Source organism: Anolis carolinensis, chromosome 1, assembly GCF_035594765.1.
Source record: "Anolis carolinensis isolate JA03-04 chromosome 1, rAnoCar3.1.pri, whole genome shotgun sequence".
In the NCBI taxonomy this organism is placed as follows: domain Eukaryota; kingdom Metazoa; phylum Chordata; class Lepidosauria; order Squamata; family Dactyloidae; genus Anolis; species Anolis carolinensis.
In genome coordinates, this window is record NC_085841.1 from 342,122,024 (window position 1) to 342,148,710 (window position 26,687).

At 39.3% G+C, this 26,687-nt stretch overlaps 1 protein-coding gene across 5 annotated transcripts in view; it reads left to right on the forward strand.

Moving 5' to 3' along the window:
* Positions 1-26,422, forward strand: part of unc79 (unc-79 homolog, NALCN channel complex subunit) — a 143,147-nt gene extending 116,725 nt beyond the window's left edge. For 3 of the 5 annotated variants that reach the window (XM_062968415.1, XM_008111082.3, XM_008111140.3), the window contains 8 exons: positions 6,717-6,794; positions 9,813-9,902; positions 11,742-11,917; positions 13,333-13,519; positions 15,457-15,654; positions 17,262-17,339; positions 20,686-20,727; positions 24,635-26,422. In XM_062968415.1, coding sequence (XP_062824485.1) covers positions 6,717-6,794; positions 9,813-9,902; positions 11,742-11,917; positions 13,333-13,519; positions 15,457-15,654; positions 17,262-17,339; positions 20,686-20,727; positions 24,635-24,835 — 1,050 coding nt within the window. In that variant the 3' untranslated portion in view covers positions 24,836-26,422. Of the gene's footprint in view, positions 1-6,716; positions 6,795-9,812; positions 9,903-11,741; positions 11,918-13,332; positions 13,520-13,949; positions 14,130-15,456; positions 15,655-17,261; positions 17,340-20,685; positions 20,728-24,634 lie in introns of those variants that run through there. The other 2 variants (XM_016990865.2, XR_010002173.1) reach the window with 2 other exon arrangements.
* Positions 26,423-26,687: the final 265 nt, after the last annotated feature.

Consider the following 26,687-nt stretch of genomic DNA (forward strand, 5'->3'; position numbering starts at 1 on the left):
ATCCCTTTGACGTGTTTGTCTGGAATTTTTAAGGCTTAATTAATCCATTCTGAGGGGCTACTATGTTTTTTCAATTTCATATCAATTTGTGAAAAGAAAAAAGTTATGACTGTTTTAAATATAAAGTTTAAAGGTAACTATTAGTCCCTGCTTTGGCAGAGATAATTCCTTTTAAGGTGGCTGCCATGTATCTGTATTATAAGGACACTCATGAAAAAGGGAAGAAAGGTTGTACAATGTTCATTTCCTAATTCACATCAATGGGCAGCATGATAATTTGGTTTTCTGAATTTCAGTTAGGATTTGGATCTGTAAGAACCAGGTCACGCCCAATGTCTGAATCGAAATAACTACATTTAGTCCCAGCCTGAAGAAGAGATTATTGAATTCTGCTGGCCTGAATCAGCTGGACTCACCTCACTGTATGCCACATGTGGTCAAGCATCTCTACTTGGTGTTTTCATTAAAGCCAGGACCTTTATTTTTAACTCCAGGCTAACAACAGCTGTGGCGCAGCTGTTGAGCAGCTGCCTTAAATCACTCTGACCATGAGATCATGAGTTCGAGGCCAGCCCGTGGCGGGGTGAGCACCCGTCAATTAAAAATTAAAAATAGCCCCTGCTCGTTGCTGACCTAGCAACCCGAAAGATAGTTGCATCTATCAAGTAGGAGATAAGGTACCACTTATAAAGTGGGGAGGCAAGATTAACTAATTTACGACCTGGAATGAGGAAGTGCCGTCAGTGTGGATGATGAAGCAGCTGCTCCCCCCTGTGGCCAGAATCGAACATCCCCTCAGAAGAACGTTAACTTGCCTCTGCGTGTGTCTCTCAGTCTCTGTTTGATGTGTTTATGGGCATTGAATGTTTGCCCTATGTGTGTTATAATGTGATCCGCCCTGAGTCCCCTTCGGGGTGAGAAGGGCGGAATATAAATACTGTAAATAAATAAATAAATAAATAAATAAACAAACAACAACAACAATTTATTTTTCTATCCTGCCTTCATCTCCCCGAAGGGACTTGGGGCGGCTAACATGGGGGCAAGCCCAAAGAACAAACATGAACAAAATTAAAAGCATATATAAACAACATGATGATCCCAGTCCATTCATTCTGCACCAGGGCAGAATGAAACCACATAGCACACACTAGAGGCAAACACATACAGAGTTTCTGTTTCAATGCTAATAAAGGTGATTAACTACAACATTCACACTGGCCTCCAACTGACAAGAGTTCTCTCACCCTGGATTTTCCACAGATATATATAAACCTCCTTGCTTAGTTTCTCCATACCTCACAACTTCTGAGGATGCCTGCCATAGATGTGGGTGAAATGTCAGGAGAGAATACTTCTGGAATATGGACATACAGCCCGGAAAACATACAACAACCCTGTGATCTCGGCCATGAAAGCCTTCGACAACACACATACAGAGTTTTTAAGTACAGGGAGCCTAGCAGTTGTTGTCTTCCATCGTAGAATGTCTGGGCTGGAAATCTCTGGCACTTAATCACATTGAAATGACAAGTAGCTGAAATGGAAGTGACCAGGTTGGCCTACAGCACGATGCAGAGCTCCATAGACTTGCTCCTTGGGTCACGCACAGTTCCACATGATTGACAGCTCCCCCCGGGGTGCTTGGCGCTGTATTTGGGCATATGTTTCTGCGAATCATAAGCACAAACACATTATTCAGATAAAATAAGCAGTTGCCAGAAAAGTGGAAGGCAACTTTGATATTCCAAATTGCACAAGGCTTAGTATTTCTCTAAAAACAATTATTATAATATTAGTGTTAGAGAAGAAGCTTCGTTAGGGGAGAGGGGAAAAGACAGATTAAGAAAGAGATTATATTTGCGAGTGTTTTTGGTGCAGGTTCTTTCTTGCTAATTAAAAAATGAATAGCCCCAACCTTATTGGTGGGTCTATATAAAAAGCCCACAGGAAAGTTTCTCTCTCTAAAGTAACAATCATTTAAAGGAGTTACATACATTGTGGCCTTTTAGATGTGTAGCTTGGAGAAGCAGCTAAAGGATTAGATGGGATTGTAAACTGGAAAGCTATGCTGAAATACATTCCAAGAATGCAGTTTGGGCCAAATAAAAAAAGAAAGACAGTCAGAGAGCAGAATTGCTGGGTACTGATCAATTTTTTTACGAATAAGTATGTTCTTATAAGCATGTGGCTAATTGTTGATAGATAAAATCTGGACCTTTCTTCTCCCTTCTAATGGTTTTGTTCTTTAAAAACTGGATTTGGACTAGATAGACTTGAAATAAGTGACCATCCTCTGTGAGAAAAGGACACAAGATCATCCTTCTTCCTACTTGATCAATAATCATCTTAGTAATTAGCAAATGATACATTAGAAGAACATTTCACATCTCGAATGGTAGAGCTGTGTGCTTCCTTACTCATTCTTTCACTTGTAATATTTGGCAGTGACAAGGAAGTATAAAGCAAAATGCCACACAGCCATAAATCAGGGATGGGAATTGTATGGGTCACAGGTAATATTTGCTTTCCCAAAGACTCTAGTAACGCTGCCCATTAAAGAGTGCAGCTCCTTTTTTGAACTGATTAGAAATCTGAGCTCTATTCCTGGAAGACTCTAGGGCCAATGACTCTCCTGGGTGTCATAGATGCAACACCCAGTATTTTTAAAAGCCATTTGTGAAAACTGGAAACTGACTTATTTTTAAAATCTATATTTCATTTTATTTAATTCTATTTAAGCAGGTCCTGGGGGTAGCAAATTGATCTGGGGCCACCTGGATTTTCCTTATCATTCATTATTGAAGTTGGTATTCTTGTGTCCAAACCCCTAAACCTCAAACTGCCCCCTCCCCAGATGCCTTTTTCTCTGGACCACAAGCCTCATTGCCAGAATGTTTTCTCTTTTCCCCCAGACATATATTGATTGACCTCTGTTACTTGTACCCATCCACTTACTCATGAAGCCCTTTGCTAGCACTTTGTTGTAGACAACAGATGTCTAGGCTATTGATTCCTTTTATTGTATGGCTTTCTTTCAACAACGGACATTAAATTTGTTGTCCATGACATTTTGGTACCTTGCACACAGTTGATATGGGGAATAGCAAAGCACATTGGAAATGAGTGTGGAGTCTTTGTCTGGTTTACTTGTCCTTCTCCCAATGATGTCACGCAGTCACCCACTCAACATTCTGGAGGGATGCAGATAGTATTATGAGAAATGATAAAAATCAAAAACATGAGATAAACAGGAAGCTGTTGTTCTTTGCAGAAGCTTAGTTGTTGTCACCTGTTCACATGTAAATGATCTTGAAACACAATTGAATGATATCCAGTTGAATGGTATGAACAGAATGTAGGAAAAGCACATGAGTGCAAGTCTCTATGATGTTGCATGTTATAAACACTCTCAAAAATGTGAGATTTGAAAAGGGAGCAAGCTTTATTTCAATTGCTCCAGAGACTAGGACATGGAGAAATGCATTCAAACTATAGGAAAAGAGATTCCACCTAAATATTACCTAGAACTTCCTGATGGTAACAGCTGTTTGGCCATGGGATAAGCTGCCTGAAGCCTGTTAATGTGGGATTTGTGTATAGGTAGTATTTAAATGAAATTTGTGTCTAGCATGTATTGCATCATCCAGGAAATGCTATAGTGTGTAAAGAGTTAATTTGGTAAGAAGCTGTGTTGACCTCGATGTGTGGCTGGAGCCAGAGAGGAGTGTCCAGACTCAAGTGTGTTTGTATATAGCTGATTGCATCAGATGAGATCTGTTCTGCCTGCTGAGAAGATCTGTGCTGTTTGTCTAGATTGAAAATCCTATGTCTATTGTCTGCAAGTCTGTTTGTCTTGTCAAGTAAAACTTTGTAAATACTTTTTACATCGTCTCTGACGTTCCTTCGTTCTGCGCTCAACTGACGTCATTCATCTGCTGCTATGCTGTGCGCATTACTCTGACAAAGCCCCCATCATAAAGGGCTAAAATTAGTGGTATATGCCAGTTTAGCCCTGGTCACCCACGTAACCTGTCGGCTCCCATCAAACGATGCTGGCGGGGCTCCACGGGTGAACTAGGGCAGAGCCAGCACATGCCACTGTGGCGACACAGGAGGCTTCCCATGTTGCCTTAGGGGAAAGCCACACAATCGCATGATCGGGTTCCCCACACCCCCGACAATACAGAGCGACTCCAGTGGTTGTATGACTAGGTTGTCAGAATGTAGTTGAGTTTCCTACTCTGGTGGGTTTTACACAAAAGATATGTGGTCAGCTGTCAGGAGTTATTGATTGTGTCTTACTGCATGGCAGGGGATGTACAGGATGGCATTTGTGGTCTCTTCCAATTCTATGATTCTACAACAATAAAAATAACATCATAAAATAAAATGTAGGACTGTGACGCTGACACTATTTTTTCTTCTTCTGTATGGTTTAAATTTTTTTTTTTGCTTGGTGTAGAAGCCAGTGGAGATTCCAAGTCTTGCATGATGCATTTTGTGCTTTCTTAGGCCCCTTCCACACAGCTGAATAAAATCCCACATTATATGCTTTGAACTGGAATATACGGCTGTGTGGACTCAGATAACCCAGTTCAAAGCAGATATTGTGGGATTTTCTGCCTTGATGTTCTGGGTTATATGGCTGTGTGGAAGGACCCTTAGTGGGCCCAATAAAGATATCACAGTTTTGTGGATTTTGGATTTTGTTTTAGTTGGGTAAGTCACAGTGCTCAACTTCAAGGGTCTCTGAATGAATCCAGCCAAGAAAACTCCGTAATAGAGTTGCCATTAAGTCAAAAATCTGAAGGTACATAACAATAAGTTGTCTGCATGTTAAGGTTGTCCTTGTGGCATCTTGGAACAGTGTAACCTATGAAACTCCTACATAGGGATGTAGTGATTGGGGGGGGGGGGAGAACTGGGAATATTATTCCCCCACCCAAGAATTCTGGCCCTTATGTGAATTATCCCCTTATTGCAGTTGAGCATTTAAAAAATAGTTTAGTCATTTAAAAAAGGTACTTCATTAGTGAAGAGCATTTAGAAAAAATAGTTTAAGCATTTTTAAAAAGTAGTTCATCAGTGAAGAGCATTTTGTAATTATAGCCTTTGAAAATAAAATAAATCAAGGAATTTGAAGTAGATCGTTTTTCCATAGGTAAGCCGGGAAATCTTGATGCATTAGATTTTCCTAATAGTTCAGATGATTATAGCTTAATAGCCACATTCATCATCTAGTTGTTCCTGGCTGCCCCCAGGATCTTTTGGAATTTCTGGTCTTTATGGTGTAGATTGACTTGGTTTTAGTCCCATTTTTAAAGGAAGCCATGGGATGTCCAAAATTTGGCCAAGACTGTAGAGCAACAGCATAGCTTCAGCCTAGTTTGGACAGCAATACTGGGTTAATGTGGACCACTCCACTGTCTGCATGGCCTGCCACCATCATCCCCTTTCCCCTGTGCACATCAGCACAATAAAAAGAAGATATGCTGAGTCTGTGTTGCTGATGACCACAGATCATTGTGGGAGCTCCTAGACATCATGGGTGACTGCTGATGTCAGGATCGGACTTCCATAATGATCAGGAGCTCTCACACAGCTTTACATCTATCTGGCAGGAGCAATGGCAACACCAATGCTAAAGTGATGGTCCATTGAGGTTGAAGTGGTCTTGACCTGTCTAGACTTGCCCCACTGTGGGTTGGGAATGGAATATGTAGCTGTTTCTTGGGCCAGTCCAGAGTATTTTGTTATTTTGCTCCAGACCAAGCTTGAATTAAGCAGCCAGCGTAGATGAGCCTCAAGTCAATTGGAACTGACATAATGGGACCAGGACTGCATGCTGTGCTTTAAAAAAATCCTCTTTGGCCCCATCTACACTGACAGCATTATGTGGCTTCAAAATGACTTGAAACCACAGCAGGTTCAAAATGCACACCACTAAAGTGTGCTGCAGCATGCATTACAGGGGATACAAGTTCAGCCATAAAATGCACTACAGCAGAACTAAGTGTATCCCAGATTCATGATGAATTTTGTTCTGCTAAATGTGAAACGCATTGTAGATACCTGCTCCTGCTGAAGCGCAGCAAAAACTTCTGAATGAGAACTGCCAAAAAATGTTCCAGGGGCATGGCTAAGCAGCAGGGGGCTAATTCACTCCCCCCCCCCCCCCCGCCCGAGAGATAATTGATTACCTCCATTCCTCTCACTTTTCCTTTTTTATACCATATGCGCCCAGTGTGATGATGCACATCTCTTCAGGAATTTTTTTTTTGGGGGGGGCATAGCGGTCTGAGGTCAGGTTCTGCATTCAGTGTAAACACCTAACTTCCCTCAAACCAGTTTCAGACCTGTCAATCTAATCACCTGCGCAGCAAAACTAGTTCCTCCCAAACCAACCTCAAGCTACATTATAGTGTCAGTGTAGATATGGCCTTTGCTGTCATGGGAGTGGCTTTGCTGGAGGCAAATACAAATCCTGGGTGGGGGGTGAGGGTTGTACAGAAAATTGATTTTTGAAAAAAAGAATATTATGCTTCTGTTTCACTGGCTTGGTGGTTCCTACTGTTTGTTCACAATATAAGAAATCCAGCAAATGCTACTACAAATATCAGCTTGGGAAATTGTATTTTATAAATGTCAAGTTATTGCATTTTACCCACTGCATCCCCAACACAATCCCTTGGTTAATCTTTCTTTCTCGTTAGTTTGTTTGCACAGATGCAGGAACCAAACTTGCTGAATCCATGATCTTGAACAAGCAGATGATTGCTTCTATCCCTGGAGTAAGTATCAAAATAAACACTGCTCTTTTTTATTCTCTTATTTACTTAATAATTTATGTCTCTGGGTGTATTAACTTGAATGCTTAAGGAACTGAATGTTTCTTCTCTCAACTTGCAGCCTTTTTGTTTTGGTAGTGTTCCCTAGAACAGGGTGGGAAACATGTAGCTGATAATTCATCCATGACCTGAACTATTCTCCTGTCCTTCACTTCTGAAATTTGGTGGCAGCAAAAACCTTACGACAAAACAAGCACTTTTGCTTTAAAGAATGTGAGATGTTGTACCTTGTTAATGCATCTAAACCCTTTTCAGAGGCATCACTTGGTTTTCAAACAAAGCACAAATATGTACCTAACAAATAGGTATATAAGTCAAAATTTAAAAACAGAATTAAAGACCATCTCAGTTTTAAACTATGATTTTTAAATTGGCGTTTTAATGTGTTTTAATGTTTACATCTTTTAATATAAGTGTTTTAATAGTTTTACATTTTTTCTATGGATTTTAACTATGTTGTATCCAACCTCAAGCCTTGGGGAGAGGTAGATAAGAAATAAGATTTTTATTATTATTATTATTATTATTATTATTATTATTATTATTATTATTATTATTATTATTAAGTATAAATAAAACTAAAAATCAGCTTCAATTTCCAGTCTGATTATTATTTGTTCCTTGAAATAAAGCAATAAAATGGAGAATTAAGAACAGTGGAAATATATCCTTATGGAATATCCCTTTAAATATGCTCCCATATATTAGTGCGATGGGAGAAGCAGTGAAAAGAAGAGGAAAATCCTTTGATTTAATACTGAACCATTAGTATTCAGGAGGCTGACACACAAAAGCCTTTATCATTCCATCACTCAGTTTGAAAGAAGCAATGTGTGGAATCCTCCGTCCAAACCAATAGGAAGATAGAGGACACTCTTGACAGGACTCTCTGTGACCTTATTTTTACTGTTTGTTGTCCTGTCAAATAAACTGACAGGCATAACCGTAGAGAAGACAGAAGGTGGTATAGTTCACCTCCATGTAGATTTTATATTAATATAGAGAAATGGGGAAGCACTCGGGTCAGCGTTAAAAGACAGCATTGGAACAGCTTTACTTTTCTTCCCTATCCCTCACTCCAAGTTTCAGCAACTAAAACTCAAGCAGGATATCTGAGTTTGTGCCTTCAGACCATCTCTTGTCAATGAGGGTAATTTGTTATTCCCCTAAGGTGATTATTTTGAGCTAGAAAAGTAGCTAAGTCTGAATATTTTGTTGCAGTATTGGCTAGGCACATTCAATTTTTTCTTTTAAAAATATAATAGTTGACCACTGGTGATGTTAGAATAATAGGATGTCACAATGCATACCCATTGATAACAATTCAATTACAGTCAGTAAAGCTACATTAGCATAATTGATCCTGTATTTGTACTGAGACTATCCAATGGTAAGATATACAGTAGAGTCTCACTTATCCAACATAAATGGGCCGGCAGAATGTTGGATAAGCAAATATGTTGGATAATAAGGAGGGGTTAAGGAAAAGCCTATTAAACATCAAATTAGGTTATGATTTTACAAATTAAGCACCAAAACATCATGTTATACAACAAATTTGACAGAAAAAGTAGTTCAGTACACAATAATGCTATGTAGTAATTACTGTATTTACGAATTTAGCACCAAAATATCATGATGTATTGAAAACATTGACTACAAAAATACATTGGATAATCCAGAATGTTGGATAAGCGAGTGTTGGATAAGTGAGACTCTACTATATCTTAAATGCTATACAGGCCTTATCTGATTGATCTGTTATATATTGGCTTCTATACAAGTTTAATTACCATGGTGGGTTCTGCAACATAATCTGAAAATCTAGAATCTGTGGTCTATTGAACATGTAACATTTGCTTCAGAAAGGATAATACCCTTAGTTCAAAACTATTCTATGACATCTCTAGTATGTTGTTGCATCCCTTCACATTGTTTCTGACCAATGGCGACCCTAAGACATACAGGGTTTTCTTGGCAAGATTGGTTCAGAAGGGTTTTGCCATTGCCTTCCCCTGAGACTGAAAGAGTGGGTTTCCATGGCCAAGCAAGGATTCAAACTCTAATCTTTAGAGCAGTGGTTCTCAACCTGTGGGTCCACAGATGTTTTGGCTTTCAACTCCCTGAAATCCTAACAGCTAGTAAACTGGTTGGGTTTTTGGGGAGTTGTAGGCCAAAACACAGGTTGAGAATCACTGCTTTAGAGTCATAGTCCAACACTGAAACCACCACCATGCTGGTCATTAATCTCTAGTATAGATACACATTTATAGTTGTCCCTATGTACATCAGGGCCTGCCGTCTTCCATATTTCCTACTCCTTTTGTAAGGTTGGACAATCTCCAAAGATTGGGGACCATTTTTCTAGTTCTGGTGCATTGAGTGTGAAGGCACATCAGCTATTCAAAAGGAGATCAGAAATGACTGCAAATATAAAATTACCAAATATTTAACAATGCACAAAAGAAAAAAGAAATGATTGGAAGATCAGATTCCCACTTCCAGTTGTAAAATAAGATTTTAACTGCACCTTGTTTTAAATTGTCAGAAACCATGAAACCTATCCTGGGAGAAAAGTGAGTTTTACATTTAGGAATTAAATAAATGGAATAAATGGAGTATAGAGGTTACATCTTGTTTTAGAGGACATATCTTCTAAAAGTATGGTTTTGGGAGGGGAATGTCTCTCCAACAACATATTTTGTGTGAAAATAATTGTCCCCTTTGGGAATTGCAAATACAGCCTTAGGGTGCATGGATGCCATTCTTGCTCTGCTAAATCAGGCAATGCTTTCCCTCTTAGGCCTGATCAACATTCAGAAGTCATGTGAAATGTTTTTTGCATGTGATGGTGACAGGTTTTTATTGGTAGGATATGATTAACTGGGGTGGGAGAATGTAATTGAACTGATATTGTTGTCTTTTGGGAATAATTAAAACTGTTATTCTTCCATATCTTAGTGTGGAACAGCAGCAATGGAATGCATGAGGCAATATGTTGGGGAAGTCTTGGATTTTATAGCTGATATGCATACGTTGACTAAATTGAAGGTGAGTATAGCATTTGGAAGGGTCCCTGGTGGTGGCGCAGTGTGTTAAAGTGCTGAGCTGCTGCACTTGTGGACCAAAAGGTCCCAGGTTCAAATCCCGGGAGCGGGATGAGCGCCCGCTGTTAGCCCCAGCTCCTGCCAACCTAGCAGTTCGAAAACATGCAAATGTGAGTAGATCAATAGGTACCGCTCTGGCGGGAAGGTAACGGCGCTCCATGCAGTCATGCTGGCCACATGACCTTGGAGGTGTCTATGGACAACGCCGGCTCTTCGGCTTAGAAATGGAGATGAGCACCAACCCCCAGAGTCGGTCACGACTGGACTTAACGTCAGGGGAAAACCTACCTTTACCTATAGCATTTGGATATCATCATTGCGTCGCATATGTATATCTGCATCATTACAGAGATCCTGCATAGAGATGGATAAAAATGTCAAATATCACATGTGATGGCAATTCCCCATTGTCCATTTGTAAACATAACAATGCCGTTGTTCTTGAGGGAGAAGCCAAGATGGGCAGTATAGATTTCTTTCTTCCATCATTATATTTTTGGGACCGAGGAGAAAGGAACAGTAATGTATATCTTTTTAAAATGTGATCTCGTGTTAAAAAGTACTTCAGCAAGAAAAAACAAAAAGTTCTTTTGTATCAAAAGAAAATGGGGGAGGAGACCAAGGGAGGAGAAATTTATCTCCCATGCAATGGGAAAGAAAACGGATAATTTGAATAGAAAGCAAAATGAGGGAAAAGTGTGATGGAGTAGGAAAATTATTTGTTTTATTTCCAAAAGGGGCATTGCAAAGCTTAAGGGGAAAACAACGATCCTCAACGCTTTACTTATCATGTGGAATGAAGTCCTAGGTCAATGTAAGCAGACACATGTAATTTGGCAGTTCCCATTTGGAGTTCAAGGACTAGTAAATAGCCCCTTGTACACCATTTTAAACAAGATATACATGCGCATAGCCCCAAATTTTAAGGCACAACATGGGAAATTTAACTTTCTGTGTCACATTTGTCAGAAATCTTCATGGCATGCATCCTATCTATTAGGGAATTCTGGAAGTTATAATTCAAAAAAGTGAATTTTTAAAGCCCAAGCTCTGACTGAAGAGCAGCACATAAAGACATAAATCCAATTGTAAATCCCAGCTAGAGAATACTTGCTGAATCAGTGGGAACTTGGGAAATCACCTCTTATATAAATTTCATTGATTAAATGGGCCTGTTCCAGTTGAGATCAACAATTAAGTTTAAGCAAGATATTTTTAATGGATTTTATAAATCATTGAAAAGGTATTTGTTGCAAAGGGAGTTACTGGTGGCATTTGATCATTTTTGTGTGGATTCAGTTCTGGCCATTCTTAAACAAAATATCCTTTTTCATAAAACATGTGGAAATAACAAGTATTAATTCCTCGCCCCTTGAGTAATCATTACTTAGAGTCTGCGTTCTCAGAGAACAATATGGAATGGCAGAATATCCACCTTATCTGTCCCATATAAATTCAGGGAAGTTCAGAAATGGAAGGGAATGATGAAAGTATTCTTCTTATTTGTGTGATGAGAAATAGACACCCAAAGGAGGAGTGATGTATTGATTAGTCAACTGCCTGTTTTTATGGGTGGAATATTGTTGACCAACAAAGCACTGCTTTCTTCCAGCCTGTGATCACAGTATTTCTAAGATTGCATATTTGCTGTAGATTAGACAGAGCTTTAAGTGGAGCTAATATTTTTATTTGAACTATGCAATATTCTTGTTTATTAAAACATCTTTAATATAAATTAATTTCCCTGCATTCCATCACTGTGCTGAATTTTCTTGTATCACAGAGTCACATGAAAACATGTTCTCAGCCTCTGCACGAGGACACTTTTGGTGGGCATCTCAAAGTTGGTTTAGCTCAGATTGCTGCAATGGAAATCTCACGGGTCAACCACAGGGATAACAAGTCAGTCGTCCGTTACTTGCCTTGGCTGTACCACCCTCCATCTGCAATGCAACAAGGGTAAGAAAGACCTGGACACAAATGGAATGATAATAAAGGGGAGAGACATCGCTAAAAAATGTCACAGATACTCTTTAAAGGAAATGTTAACATTTGCACATAACTACAGTAACACCTCCATAGCCATGGAACCCATATCTGCAGTTCCACTTACCCATGTACAAGGAAAAATTGTCTCTCTAGGAATTTGCTAGAGCCTCTAGGCGATTCCATGGTATGCTTCCCCCAAAAGTTATCACGACTTAGACAAAGGGTTAGAAGGCATGATCATCAAGTTTGCAGACGACACCAAACTGGAAGGAATAGCTAATACTCCAAAAGACAGGAGCAGCATTCAAAACAATCTTAACAGACTAGAGAGATGGGCTGAAACTAACACAATGAAGTACAACAGGGACAAATGCAAGATACTCTACTTAGGCAGAAAAAATGCAAAGGTACAGAATGGGGGATGCCTGGCTCGACAACAGTACATATGAAAAAGACCTTGGAGTCCTTGTGGGCAACAAGTTAAACATGAGCCAACAATGTGATGCGGCTGCTAAAAAAGCCAATGAGATTCTGGCCTGCATAAATAGGAGTGCAGTGTCTAGATCCAGGGAAGTCATGCTACCCCCCTATTCTGCCTTGGTCAGACCACACCTGGAAAACTGTGCCCAATTCTGGGCAACGCAATTTAAAGGAGATATTGACAAGCTGGAATGTGTTCAGAGGAGGGAAACTAAAATGACCAAGGACCTGGAGAACAAGCCCTATGAGGAACGGCTTAAAGAGCTGGGCATGTTTAGCCTGCAGAAGAGAAGGCTGAGAGGAGACATGATAGCCATGCATAAATATGTGAGGGGAAGTCATAGGGAGGAGGGAGCAAGCTTGTTTTCTGCTGCCCTGGAGATTAGGACACGGAACAATGTCTTCAAATTAAAGGAAAGGAGATTCCACCTGAACATCAGGAAGAATTTCCTCACTGTGAGGGCTGTTCGTCAGTGGAACCTCTCCCCTGGACTGTGGTGGAAGCTCCTTCTTTGGAGGCTTTTAAGCAGAGGCTGGATGGCCATCTGTCAGGGGTGCTTTGAATGAGATTTTCCTGCTTCTTGGCAGGGGGTGGGACTGGATGGCCCATGAGGTCTCTTCCAACTCTATGATTCTACCAGAGAGTTGTATTGGAGAACTCAACATATTCATAGAGAAGTCCATAGTCGGCTTTGATTGAAAATCAAGTACTCTAATGGCATTCAATTGTATATGTGGTTTCAGGTACCAGTGATCTGGCCAAGAATGTATTTCTCACAAACACATGACTTTAAAATCAGTCAAGTGGTGGTGCCAATTGAGCTTTTGGAGATGGACATCCCTAAAGTGGGTGTATTCTGTGGCAATAGTAGAAAACTGAATCAAAATATGTTCTTTCTCAACAGGCCCAAAGAATTCATTGAATGTGTATCTCACATCCGGTTGCTGTCCTGGCTCCTGTTGGGGTCACTGACCCATAATGTTGTCTGTCCAAATTCCCCTTCAGTGTGTATGCCTATTCCACTGGATGCAGGATCTCATGTTGCTGATCACCTAATTGTGATTTTGATTGGATTTCCGGAGCAGTCCAAGGTAAATGAATTCTGCCAGATGATGAGCAACTAAGTATGTTCTGTATAATACAGCCTCATTAAATGAATGAGCACCTGCTTCCCTGAACAATTAATGTTCATCAGACCTATAGTCCCTTGGCAATGATTCAGAGTTGTGGTGGTTTTATAGGTTCTTGCTTGGAGGCACCTGCTCATTGTTTCAAGCTGACTTAATTATGTTCATATCACCTGTATACAGCTGTCATTAATTCTTTTTGAATCTTAAGAATGTTCTTAAATCCATTTTCAATAGACAGAGTACATCAGACACTTTCAGAGAAAGAAGTAGACACACAGAGACCATGACTGGGTTTTATAATAGCTATATTGGTTGCATAGACAAAGGGGAAACATCACATATACTCAACATTCATACAGCATTCATACTCACCATCCTTTTTTCTGTTCAGGTCTGCTGCTGGAAAAAGAGAGGTGGTGGACAGTGCTGTATCTCTGTGGATCTGGCACACAGTTGAAAAGGAAAAGGGTCTCTTATGTAGAGCTTTTGGTCATCCATTATTTGGTTGTTTAGATAACCTCTGTCATTCAGCTCAGACCTGCTGGGGCCTCATCAATTCCAGAACAGATAGGTTGTTTAACTTCTTTAATTTAAAGAGCAACTGTCTTTGTCAATGTAAACATGTGTTGTTTGCACCCAAAGTTCTCAGTTTAGTTTAGCACTTTTCTTGCCACAGTTCATAAAATTCTTCACTTCCTTTGTTCTCCATAATGCAGTTTACAGGTTCCATTCATTCAACCCGTTCATTACACAACCAAAAGTCAATCAATTGTTGTAGTAGAGCTCTTTCTGGAAGCAGTAAATAACAGGTCCTAGTCAGGGGAGAAAAGGTCCTAAAATAGCAACATTGGTCTTCTCAGCCAGATGGTTGTTCACTTTCCTGGTTTGATAGCTCCAAGTTTCTATATTAACATTTTGTTTATTATTAATATGCACGAGTTTTAAGTTGTTAGTCTTGTTACCATTACACAAATGGTGGGTGTCCAATGGTAAATACGGATGCAACCTGAAAGTCCTTTCAGCATCCCACTGCTACTGGAGACAAGATAGCTGTGATTTTTGTCAGCTATCTCTCCTTTGAAATTATTACTCTGATTGGTGTGAGAGTTATAGGATCATTAAGCAGATCCTGACCTACTACAGCACCTGTTTTAGAGAGAGCTTTATAGGGTTACTGTATGCCTAGCGTCTTGGTTGTGAAATGAAACTTCAGTGAATTCTAATGAGTTTTAATGACACATAATGAAATCTAACCTTGTGTAAGAGGGTTTCCTCTTCATCTGTTATGGAAAGTTGCAAGGTTGGGTCTACATCTTCCTTTTTCACATGATGGAGACCATTCTGTTGGTAGAGGGGGTTAATTCAACACCTCCATTCCAGTGTTGCAAGGTCTGACAATCAGAAGATATTGATCTGGTTGCTGATGAATCAAAAGGCCTTTCCTACCTTATTAGAATTTCTCAGAATCACGGATTTACACAATATCATAATATGGGTGTTACAAATGCCCATGGCAACTCCTTTGGCTTAAAGATATTTCAGAGGGTTCTGTAGACAGTCACAATAGTGATGGAAAGCATCAGTGGTCTCCACTACTCAAACTTATTCCATTCTCCCATTCCTGATCCAAACAATTATCTGACTTTTCATGGGCTTCAAGCTCATCCACCCTTTTGCCTAACTTTAGTTTGTGAATATAAATAAGTTCTTTCAATATGGATGAATTGCTGTATCATTCATTACAGGTTAACAGGAAAGGAAATCTGAACTAAAGACAGCCCTGTCTTTATTGGGATTAATTTGATGGGTGTGTGTGCTACTGAAGGAGGGAAAATGTGCTCCGCCATTACGTTATTTCTAACCCCCCACAACTTCTTTTCTTAATTCTCTTCCTGCAGACCTCTGTCTTGCACATGTGTTCCCTCTTTCATGCCTTTATATTTGCCCAGCTGTGGACAGTATATTGTGAACAAGCAGCGGTTGCTCCCACAGTCCAAAATCAGAATGAATTTAGCTTCACAGCTATCCTCACTGCTCTCGAATTCTGGAGCCGAGTGACACCAAGCATCCTTCAGCTGATGGCACATAACAAGGTGGTGAGTCAGATGCAGTGACAGACAAACCATTTGAAAAGGCAAAATCCTAGGTCTGTGCATTGGCATACATAGCAATGGCATCAGCCCTTGCAGGAGTGCACAGTTGCAGAAGGTCTCAGGTTCAAATCTTCAGCACTGCCAGCTAAGAAGGGCCCTACTTAGAAACCATGGAGAATCACTGCAGTCAGTATATAACTAGGTCTGCACAACCTGTGGCTCTGTAGGCATTTTAGATTTCAGCCCCCAGAATTCCTGACCATTGGACAAGCTGGCTAGGGCTTCTGGGAGTTGGAGTCCCAAGCACCTAGAGGACCAGAGATTGTGCAAGCCTGATATTGACAGTAGTGAACTACGGGGTCCTGGGCTAACTCAAGACATTTTCCTACCTTTCCTGTCAAAAAGGAAAGCATGGAACTAGAAAGTAATACCACCTGCTACTTTCTCAAGTGCCAAGATTTATTGACATTATTTTCTTATAGTACAAAGAACAAGCCCATTCAAATAGTACTTTTTGATACAGAGTATTGTGGTGATCCTGGTGATTTTATCCATTTACAATTACTCTGTTTAGGTTTTGTTTTGTCAAATGGTATGCTGTTTTTTGATGTTTATATTCTGTCTTTTGATTGATTTTATATGCTTTTAATTTATATAGATTGCTTAGTTGTTGTTGAAAATAATTTTTGTACATCTTACTGACATTTTCTATGTTTTAATCTGTAATGGTTTTAATGGTTTTAAAGCTATACTGGGTTTGAGTATGTGGGAAAAGACAGGATTTAAATTAACGCAAAAACAATAGCAACAACAACAACAGAATGAGGAGGGTCTGATGTTTAAATCCAGTTTTGGCTTTTTTGTGCATGTGGTTTTAAACATTGACCATCTCTGCATTAGCAATCCCTTTTGTAGAACAAATTGTACCACCTTTGAATCCCCAGGGTGATCTGAAATGTAATTAAACTAGGCCTTTCATATCACAGTGAAACATTGCTATAAAAAGGGATTAATCCTGTTAGTAGCGTAATAGGTAATCCAATGTCTCTTGATATTGAATCACATCAGAGAGCTTAAAATGATGCTTGTGACCTAAAAGATGGGGGACACGTTCTTGTATGCTGTATTAGACCTTGGAAAAAAACCTGAGGAATGTAGAGTTATAGCTTGTTTGGAAAGGGAATAAATTAGGTTTAGGTACTGAGTTAATTTTGAGCGAATTTTGTAAAATCTGGGGGCACCAGACTGGGGAAGGTCTCTGATCATGAATAGCAACTGGCAGTAATGGGATGTTGGGAAAAGTAACTTTTGTGGACTGCAACATTCAGAATCTCCCATCTGTCATAGGCATTTGTAGGTGAAAGATACATACAACTGTTTTATTGAGTCAAAACTCAATACAATATTGCACTGAGAGGCAGTTATGACCAGGGTAAATGTTTGTTTGTTGGCTCTTTAATCTGAAATGACTGTGGCTATATACTGATTGCTCTTATTTTAATTGCTGTGCTAATGAATTTAGGTTAATCCTCTTAGCTACTGGGTTTTTGTTTTTCTGATGTTTGTGTACTGGGTATTTATTTCATTTCAACATATTGTTTCCCCTGCAGATGGTAGAGATGGTGTGCCTTCATGTGATCAGTTTAATGGAGGCTTTGCAGGAATGTAATTCCACTATTTTTGTCAAAGTAAGTCAGCTATCTGTTGCAAAGGCATATATGTTTTTAAGGATTTCTAGAATTCAAAAAGCTATAGATTGTTGTTTTAATGTTTCCAGGCTCCCACTGCCCCCTGAGAAAAAGCTCCCCAAAATAAGGGGATTATCTGGGGTAGAATTTCATTTAGTGCAAATCTGTTGTAGTCTAACCAGGGAAACTCTAGCCAGAAGTACTGAAAAAAAATGTAAAAACAAAAGCACTTTACTTGTAAATTTCAAATTTGTAGAGAGCAAAGTTTGCTCCAGTGATTGGATGCATCTGGTAAAATACTTTTTTTATGAACTTTTACAAAACTTGGCTTTAACCTTGTCCAAAAAGGATGTAGGTCTTAGTAAAGTGTAGGAACAAGAATATGAATAGTGATTTTTACATAGTTACTTGGATTTCTCAGAAAGGTGTCTGTGTTATGCAATGCAGTGCATTTGTTGCCAATTGATGAAAAATATTTTGGACCATTTCACTGGAAAGAACACACAGATTCCAGACCGTTGATCAGCTGCAAGTTCAACCAACAATGTATGAACAACTTGGGGTTACAGGGAGACTCAACTACCTCTGCCATTGTCTTCCCAATTGCCCCTCCTTCCTGCTTTTCATATAGCAAGAATTATCTTTCCACAAGCTCCTTCCCAGAGTGCATAAAGAACCAATACTATTTTTCTAATCTAGTCCTTTTGAGGCAGGTTAAACTGTAAATCTGCATTTTTCAACCTGGGGGTCGGGATCCCTGAGGGGGTCACGAGGGGAGTTTCAGAGGGGCCATAAAAGACCACCAGAAAACACATATTTCTTATGGTTTGAGGAACCCAAATCCCTCCAGTATTTTCTGTTGGTCATGGGAGTTCTGTGTGGGAAGTTTGGCCCATTTCTATCATTGGTGGGGTTCAAGGGGCTCTTTCATTGTAGGTGAACTATAAATCCCAGCAACTACAACTCCCAATTGTCAAGGTCTATTTTCCCCAAACTCCACCAGTGTTCAAATTTGGACATATTGAGCATTTGTGCCAAGTTTGGTAAAGATCCATCATTGTTTGAGACCATAGTGTTCTCTGAATGTAGGTGAACTTCAACCCCAAAACCCAAGGTCAATACCCACCAAATCCTTCCAGTATTTTCTGTTGGTCATGGGAGTTCTGTATGAAGTAGCTATGAAAATAATGTTATGGTTGGGGGTCACCACAGCATGAGGAGCTGTATTAAGAGGTAGTGGCATTAGGAAAGTTGAGAACCACTGCTGTAAATCATCATCTCAGCCAGCATGCTCTCGTTGACCATATGTAACCCTAATCTTTCCCCACCAGTTCCCCAAGGTATGTCAACCTCAGATTTTTTTTATAAAAAGGGGAAGTTATGTCTGATAACTATGAAGAAATGAAAATTCCCCAGTCAACTCCATGTACACCCCAGAAACCTGTACTACCCCTTTATAAAAACTTCTGCGTTCCTTTCTGGTCCTTTTCAAAATGGTGACAGGAGGCAGCATGAAGTCACTTGTGTCATTGGCCACTGATCTCCACCCAATTGGCCACTCATATTGGGGATCTTCGTGTCTCATGGAATCCAGCTGTGGGAAGGCTAATCTAAGCACAACATCAGCTCCTAAATACAAACATGGTGATAGGAGGATTCAAAAGGTCGTGTATGTAGAAAACTGTATTTGGCTTCCGGAAACAGAAGGAACAAGGGGTTAAGATTGTTAGTTGATTTCCAGTGATTACTTGATAGGGGGCATTAAGATTTGAATTCACAAATAAGTGGTCTCGAATTGTTTTCCAAATTCCCAAAATTATGATCTGAACGGATTTTTGGGGTCAATGCACACTACAAAATTCTTTATGCTTTACTTGTTCCAACATGCCCAGATATGTAACTCTATCCAGCTGCTTTTTCCAATAGGAGTAGATCTAGATACGCCAAATAGTAACTCAACAGTATGTAGCTTGCACTGATTCAGTGGGTCTACTCTACTTTGAACCATTATTTAAAGTTACTAACACTTAAAAGTATCTCCCCCCAAACTGCAATGCAGTTATGGTTTGTAAGTGTTCACTTCTTCATTGGGAGTCCCTAAACATCATGGTTGCTAATTGTGATGTCCAAAATAAGCTTTGGATTTGAGCCACCAACAGAACTCTGCCAAATGTAATGTCATCTAGACTGGCCAGTGAAACATTCCCCGAACAGTGCTTTATCTCAAGCTGTCAGTATTGATTAGATTTTGCATGTAGCTCCCAGTAGCTTAATTAGAAAATTGCAAATCTTGATGCCATTTGGAGGAACATTTTAGAATAATATATCCAACTCTTTAAATAATGCTGGAGCACATGGACAATAAGTTGAAAAGCTTTTCAGGTTGGTGGTGAACATGGCTTGCTGTATTCTTTTTTTTTTTTTTAAATCTTCCAGTACAAAGCCTCTTTGTATTTTTAATGAAAACAAATGGAAACGGAGCTAGCAAACATCATAAACTGCTACATTTATTTAGTTGTCTGTGAAAAGAAATGTCATAGAAATAAGACATCTCAAAAAAGGATTCATGGATATGAATGTGTTTTAAAATGCAGGTATTTCACTCACTATCATTCTCAAGATATTTTTGAACATCTGAATTGATACCTTTCTAGGGATGCTGTGAGCCACAGTGGCTATTTAAACGCAATAGGTGTGCCTTCAGTAATTAGGTTATTGGACTGGGACTGGGAAGATTAAGACACAAGTCCCATTTAGCCATGAAACTTTCTAGGTGGCCTTGGGTCAGTCATTCCTTCTGTGACTTACCTGTCTCACAGGATTGTAATAAGGATAACTGAGGAGAAGAGGAGGAGAACCAAGTATATTGTATTCTGCTTAGTGGAATAGAGGCAAGATATGAATGTAAGGAATGAATAACTTACATTGCAATAAGTCAGTTAAGCCTTATGTCTCCACTTGACTTTTGAGCAGAAACCAACATGAAGAATTATAGACCTCATCAAGAAAATCTCAGGTGCAAATCTGTCAGCTCAGCTGGTGTCATTTTTCCAGTCAATGGGATTTGGAGGCATATCATGACAAACCTATTTTGTTGAGACTCACCTCAGCCACCTCAACTACCAAACAGCTCTTAAATAATAGCACATTAGACAGAATCCTGGCATTACTCAACTGCAAAGCTCCTAAGGTTATTTGTAGGCAAATTACTCATGGTTCCTACTTCTGACTAAGAATATTTGCCAATATCTCTTTTAACCTAATGTGATGTAGTATCATGGAATTATCATACATTTATTATGAGTATATCTTGTTAAATAATACAGATTTTTCTCTCTACTAACAGCTCATCCCAATGTGGTTGCCAATGATTCAATCAAATCTAAAGGTAGGTTCAGCTTCCCAATCTCTCTTCAACCATCCTTGAGCACTTTACATTTGTTTGTTTTTAAAAATACATCAAACAAAAAGCATCCATTCATGTATGCCAGATTTTTGTGTCCAGCCCTAACTTGTATGATTATTAATGATAACCTAGGTCTGTTCAACATATACATATACATCAGTCTTTACATGTGTAGTTGGATGTCACTTTAAAACATTAGGTTTGTAGATTACCTTCCACCAGTGCAAATACTTCTTCCATTGGTGAAGGACACCAGGGACTTTTTCACACTGTGCAAGGGTTATGATTGTACAGGTTGAGCATCCTTAATTTGGAAATCTGATATCCAAAATGCTGTTGCCAGTCACTTACTTCTCCCTTCGAGGTGACTGTTACCGGCAACTGGCAGGCTCCCTAGAGAGCCCCTGTTAAGAGCATACTCCCCCCCCCCCCCCAAAATACCTGTATCAAGTCCCTTGTGTACTCAGTCTCTCAGATCCTCAGTCATTCTCCAGCCTCACATCCATACATAACACAAGTAGCAAATGAATGAGATGCAAGACAGGAGAAACACATGAAAATATGTGAAATGGCAAGAGGTGTGGATTTGCACTGAGCAGTACACTTGAATTTTTCCTCTATTTTACTATTCCAAAATCCAAAAAACTCCAAAATCCAAACTACTTCTGCTCCCAAGGATTTCAGATAAGGGAAATGCACTTTCTCTGTCATGGCAGCATCCTACGGATTGAATCTGTGTTTATGTTTCTGACTGGCATCCTCTTTGCGATTATATATATACACACACACACACACACACACACACACACACACACACACACACACACACAGAGTAGAGTCTCACTTATCCAACATAAACGGGCCGGCAGAATGTTGGATAAGTGAATATGTTGGATAATAAGGAGGGATTAAGGAAAAGCCTATTAAACATCAAATAGGTTATGATTTTACAAATTAAGCACCAAAACATGTTATACAACAAATTTGACAGAAAAAGTAGTTCAATACGCAGTAATGATATGTAGTAATTACTGTATTTACAAATTTAGCACCAAAATATCAGGATGTATTGAAAACATTGACTACAAAAATGCGTTGGATAATCCAGAACGTTGGATAAGCGAGTGTTGGATAAGTGAGACTCTACTGTATGTATATGTATGTGTGTGTGTGTGTGTGTGTGTGTGTGTGTATATCTATATATATAAAAGAGTGATGGCATCACGGCAATTCACAAAACAACAAAAGTACAGGCCCCCCAACCTCAAAATTTGACAACACAACCCATCATCCACGCCTCAAGGTTGATACAACAAAAAGAAAAGAAAAATAAAGTCCTAATTAGAGGGAGAGCAATAATTGTTTTTATCCAATTGCTGCCAGTTTAGAGGGCTAATCGCTGCCCACTTGGTTGCCTAGCAACCAAGGGACAGCCAGGTTTCAGTTAGGGGACAGGCAGATTTAGGCCTCACTTAGGCTTCTTCCACAGATTATCTAATTTGCACTGGATTATATGGCAGTGTAGACTCAAGGCCCTTCCACACAGCTATATAACCCATTTATAATCTTATATTATCTGCTTTGCACTGGATTATCTTGACTCCACACTACCATATAATCCACTTCAGTGTGCATTTTATACAGCTGTGAAGAAGGAGCCTCATATAATCCAGTTCTGAGCAGATAATATAAGATTAGAAATATACAGTAGAGTCTCACTTATCCAACGTAAACAGGCCGGCAGGATAAGTGAATATGTTGGATAATAAGAAGGGATTCAGGAAAAGCCAATTAAACATCAAATTAGGTAATCGTTATACAAATTAAGCACCAAAACATCATATTATACAACAAATTTGACAGAAAAAGTAGTTCCATGCGCAGTAATGCTATGTAGTATTTACAGTAGAATCTCACTTATCCAACACTCGCTTATCCAATGTTCTGGATTATCCAACGCATTTTTGTAGTCAATGCTTTCAATATATCGTGATATTTTGGTGCTAAATTCATAAATAAAGTAATTACTATATAGCATTACTGTGTACTGAACTACTTTTTCTGACAAATTTGTTGTCTAACATGATGTTTTGGTGCTTAATTTGTAAAATCATAACTTAATTTGATGTTTAATAGGGTTATCCTTAATTCCTCATTATCCAACATATTCGCTTATCCAACGTTCTGCCGGCCCGTTTATGTTGGATAAGTGAGACTCTACTGTACTGTATTTACAAATTTACCACTAAAATATCACAATGAATTTAAAACACTGACTACAAAAACATTGATTATGAAAAGGCAGACTGCGTTGGATAATCCAGAACATTGTATAAGCGAATGTTGGATAAGTGAGATTCTTCTTTAATATGAAATAATTACTGGGATAGAATAATGCAGAACAATATAATCTCTAAAACCAGGACAGTAAATAAACGGGAATTCCACACAGGAAACAATCAGGGCCAGCTAACACCTCCCAACAAAGTATTCCCATCATCAAAGTCTGGCAAATCCTGTTTTCTCAGGGCCACAGACAGTAGAAGCACATAAAATATCGCAAACAACACCACTCTGAAAACAAGGGAATTCCAAACAGGAAAGAATCAGGGCCAGCTAACACCTCCCGACAAAGTATTCCCATCATCAAAGTCTGGAAAATCCTCTGTTTTCTCAGGGCCACAGACAGTAGAAGCACATAAAATATCGCAAACAACACCACTCTGAAAACAAGGGAATTCCAGACAGGAAAGAATCAGGGCCAGCTAACACCTCCCAACAAAAAATTCACTCAGGGAGGAAACAGCCAGGCTTTAAAGCTGCAAGGCCATTACATCCTAATCATTTTTCCTAATTGCAGCATTCATACTTGCCTCCAACAAACAAAAAAACCAATCAGAAATATTGTATATTCACAACCTTTAGGAAATAATATCCCCTGATGGCGCAGCGTGTTAAAGCGCTGAGCTGCTGAACTTCTGGACCGAAAGGCCACAGGTTTGAATTGGGGGAGCGGAGAGAGCCCCCACTGTTAGCCCCAGCTTCTGCCAACCCAGAAGTTCGAAAACATGCAAATGTGAGTGCATCAATAGGTACTGCTCCGGCGGGAAGGTAACGCCGCTCCATGTAGTCATCCCACATGACCTTGGAGGTGTCTACGGACAATGCCGGCTCTTCGGCTTAGAAATGGAGATGAGCACCAACCCCCAGAGTAAGACACGACTGGACTTAATGTCAGGGGAAAACCTTTACCCTTGACCTTAACTACCACCAATTCCTCAATACTTTATTTCCCATACCACCATACTTCGCCACAGCAACGCGTGGCCGGGCACAGCTAGTGTGTGTATGTATATATATATATAAAAAATATAACACACACACACACATACATATGTGTGTGTGTGTGTTGTGGCAATCAGAGTTGCATTTATGGACCATTTTGGGTATGACAGCACATTAAAACACACACAGTAGCAGTTGCACAATTGGTTGTCATCCATGCACAATATAGAGACTGTATAATTGTATACTTTAAACTCTGCTGACAGATACTTATGCTACTCTGTAGTTATGTGGGATCTGGATCTCTGGGTCTTTACCTGAGTGCACTGTATTACACTTGGTCTGGATGTTAATTCTACTTATTCTTGTGTGATGTCAGTATTTATTAAGTTACTTTGAGGATTTTACAGTGGTTCTCAACCTGTGGGTCCCCAGATGTTTTGGGCTTTGACTCCCAGAAATCCTAACATCTGGTAAACTGGCTGGGATTTCTGGAAATTGTAGGCCAAAACACCTGGAGACCCACAGGTTAAGAACAACTTGGTTAAAAGGTTTGAAATAAAACACATAAAGGATGGTGAAACTTTTGACTCTTTTTAAACAGCATTTATCTGCTGGGCTCCAGCTCCGCTTGCAAGCTATCCAGAACAACGTGAACCACCATAGCCTTAGGATGTTACAAGGATCTGTTCAGATGAACACCTGCTCTTCTGTCCTCCGCAAATGGCTGCAGTGCACCCAGTTTAAAATGGCTCAAGTGGAAATCCAGTCGTCAGAAGCAGCCTCTCAGTTCTATCCTTTATGAACTGGGCAAAATCTTCTGAAACTTTTAGTTTAGTCTAGCAATAATAGGGCTAAAGCTATAAGACAAAAGGCCATCCTTAAAAAGTATATAACAGTACTGTAGCTACAATTTTTGTTGTCTTGTAGATATAGAGAATTAATAAAGATAGTTGTCTGGCTGTGTCTGCCCATCACCACAGACTGTTTTCATTGGTCTGAATAATAACAGAGTCTAAATCCCATTGCCAGTCCCAACTAAAGTAGGAACAAATCTTAATCCAGCATGGTTTTATTCATTTAGTGGTTGGGCATTAGATTGAGACCTAGAATTGCTCAAATTGGCCCTGGCCTGATATGCTTAGCAAGATATTTAAACACATGCTTGAAAATGTTCATTTTTACAATTAAGACTCCTCTTCCCAAATATTTTTATAAATTGAAAATATAGTGGTTATGTCTGTTTACAGAGACATCTGGGTTTTCTTTTGGGCTGTTGTTTTTATGGTGTAACAAACACAAAGGAGAGTTTTAGGAATCTTCTAAGTGCTTTCTGTTGTTGTTGTTGTTGTTGTTGTTTTGAGCCTCAAAGAAATGCAATAAATATTGTCACCAAAAAATGGTGACCTTATAATGAGGATTTTTAGCAGAACTTCCTTTTATTTTCCAAAATGAGAGTAACAACTGGCAGGCTCCAGTGAATGGTTTGGACCTTAGTCTCAGCTCCATAGTTTCAGGGGATATTATATCACGTTCCCCGAGAGGAAGGGAGGGAGGTGAGAACCTTCCCAGTTCAAAATCCCTACTTTCATTGACTTAAATCCATCTTACAAAACAGGGTTGGAGAGGAAAATGAAATGAAAAAGGTTAACTTCTAAGATGAAGATCAACCTTTTTTTTTTGAGCAGGTCAGAGACATCTAAAACTAGTCAGGTTGGCTTACAAAGTGCACTTAGAGCTTAGGTGGTTAAACTGTGCCAGTCTATTAGTCTATTTTTTGTTGTTGCTTAAAAACTGTTGAATAAAGTTATGTACTTTTAACTTTGTTTCCTTGTCGATAACTCTCCTGCAGTTATTAAATGGTTGATTAACCTGCTGTATACTTGTATCTGTATAATATATCCTGTATTTTATGCCTTCTTAAATACTTGTACACAGTCAGATTTTCAAATAAGCCCCATTCCTGTAGTTGCTGGGGAGAATGGCAATGTTTCAGGCTTCCCTGGGGCAAAGGTTTGGGGTTGTATATTTGCATATAGCACATAGAAATTGTAGAGCCAGCCTAGAAAGTGATGTTAAATATTTTTAAAGGATAGAGTTTACTAGTATTCATAAGGACTGATCCACAGAGATGTACAGAAAAGCAACCTGTTGCTTTGCATGGGGCTTTGGATCAGAGCCTCAAAACAACCAAATGCCTTGTAATTGAGTTGTAACCTTTTTTGTATATACATACATAATTGAGATATACTGTATTTATTGCTGTAATACTGTGAATAAAGAGGTAAAAATGAAGCTTTATATTAAACTGCTATGAAATGCATAGCTCTTTAATACCACACTCAATGATACTGGTTATTATTTTCCTTCAAATAAACTCAGTAGCATATTATATTGCATTTCTCATAATTATTTTCTCTTTCTGTACCTATTCTATAGATGTTTTTATATAACTGCGAGAGGGACAATGGTAAAGCCATCCTCCAGTGTTAAGCTCACAATGGGTTTCCTCCTATTATCCAGCAAGAGGCGTTGCAGAATAAAACTGCAGAATTAACAACCCTAGGGGGAAAATGAACCTGAAAAGTCTTACCTAATTAGGCAGTTCTCCAGAGTTCTTGATCTGAATCCAACAATATGAAATCTGCCCTGCTCCT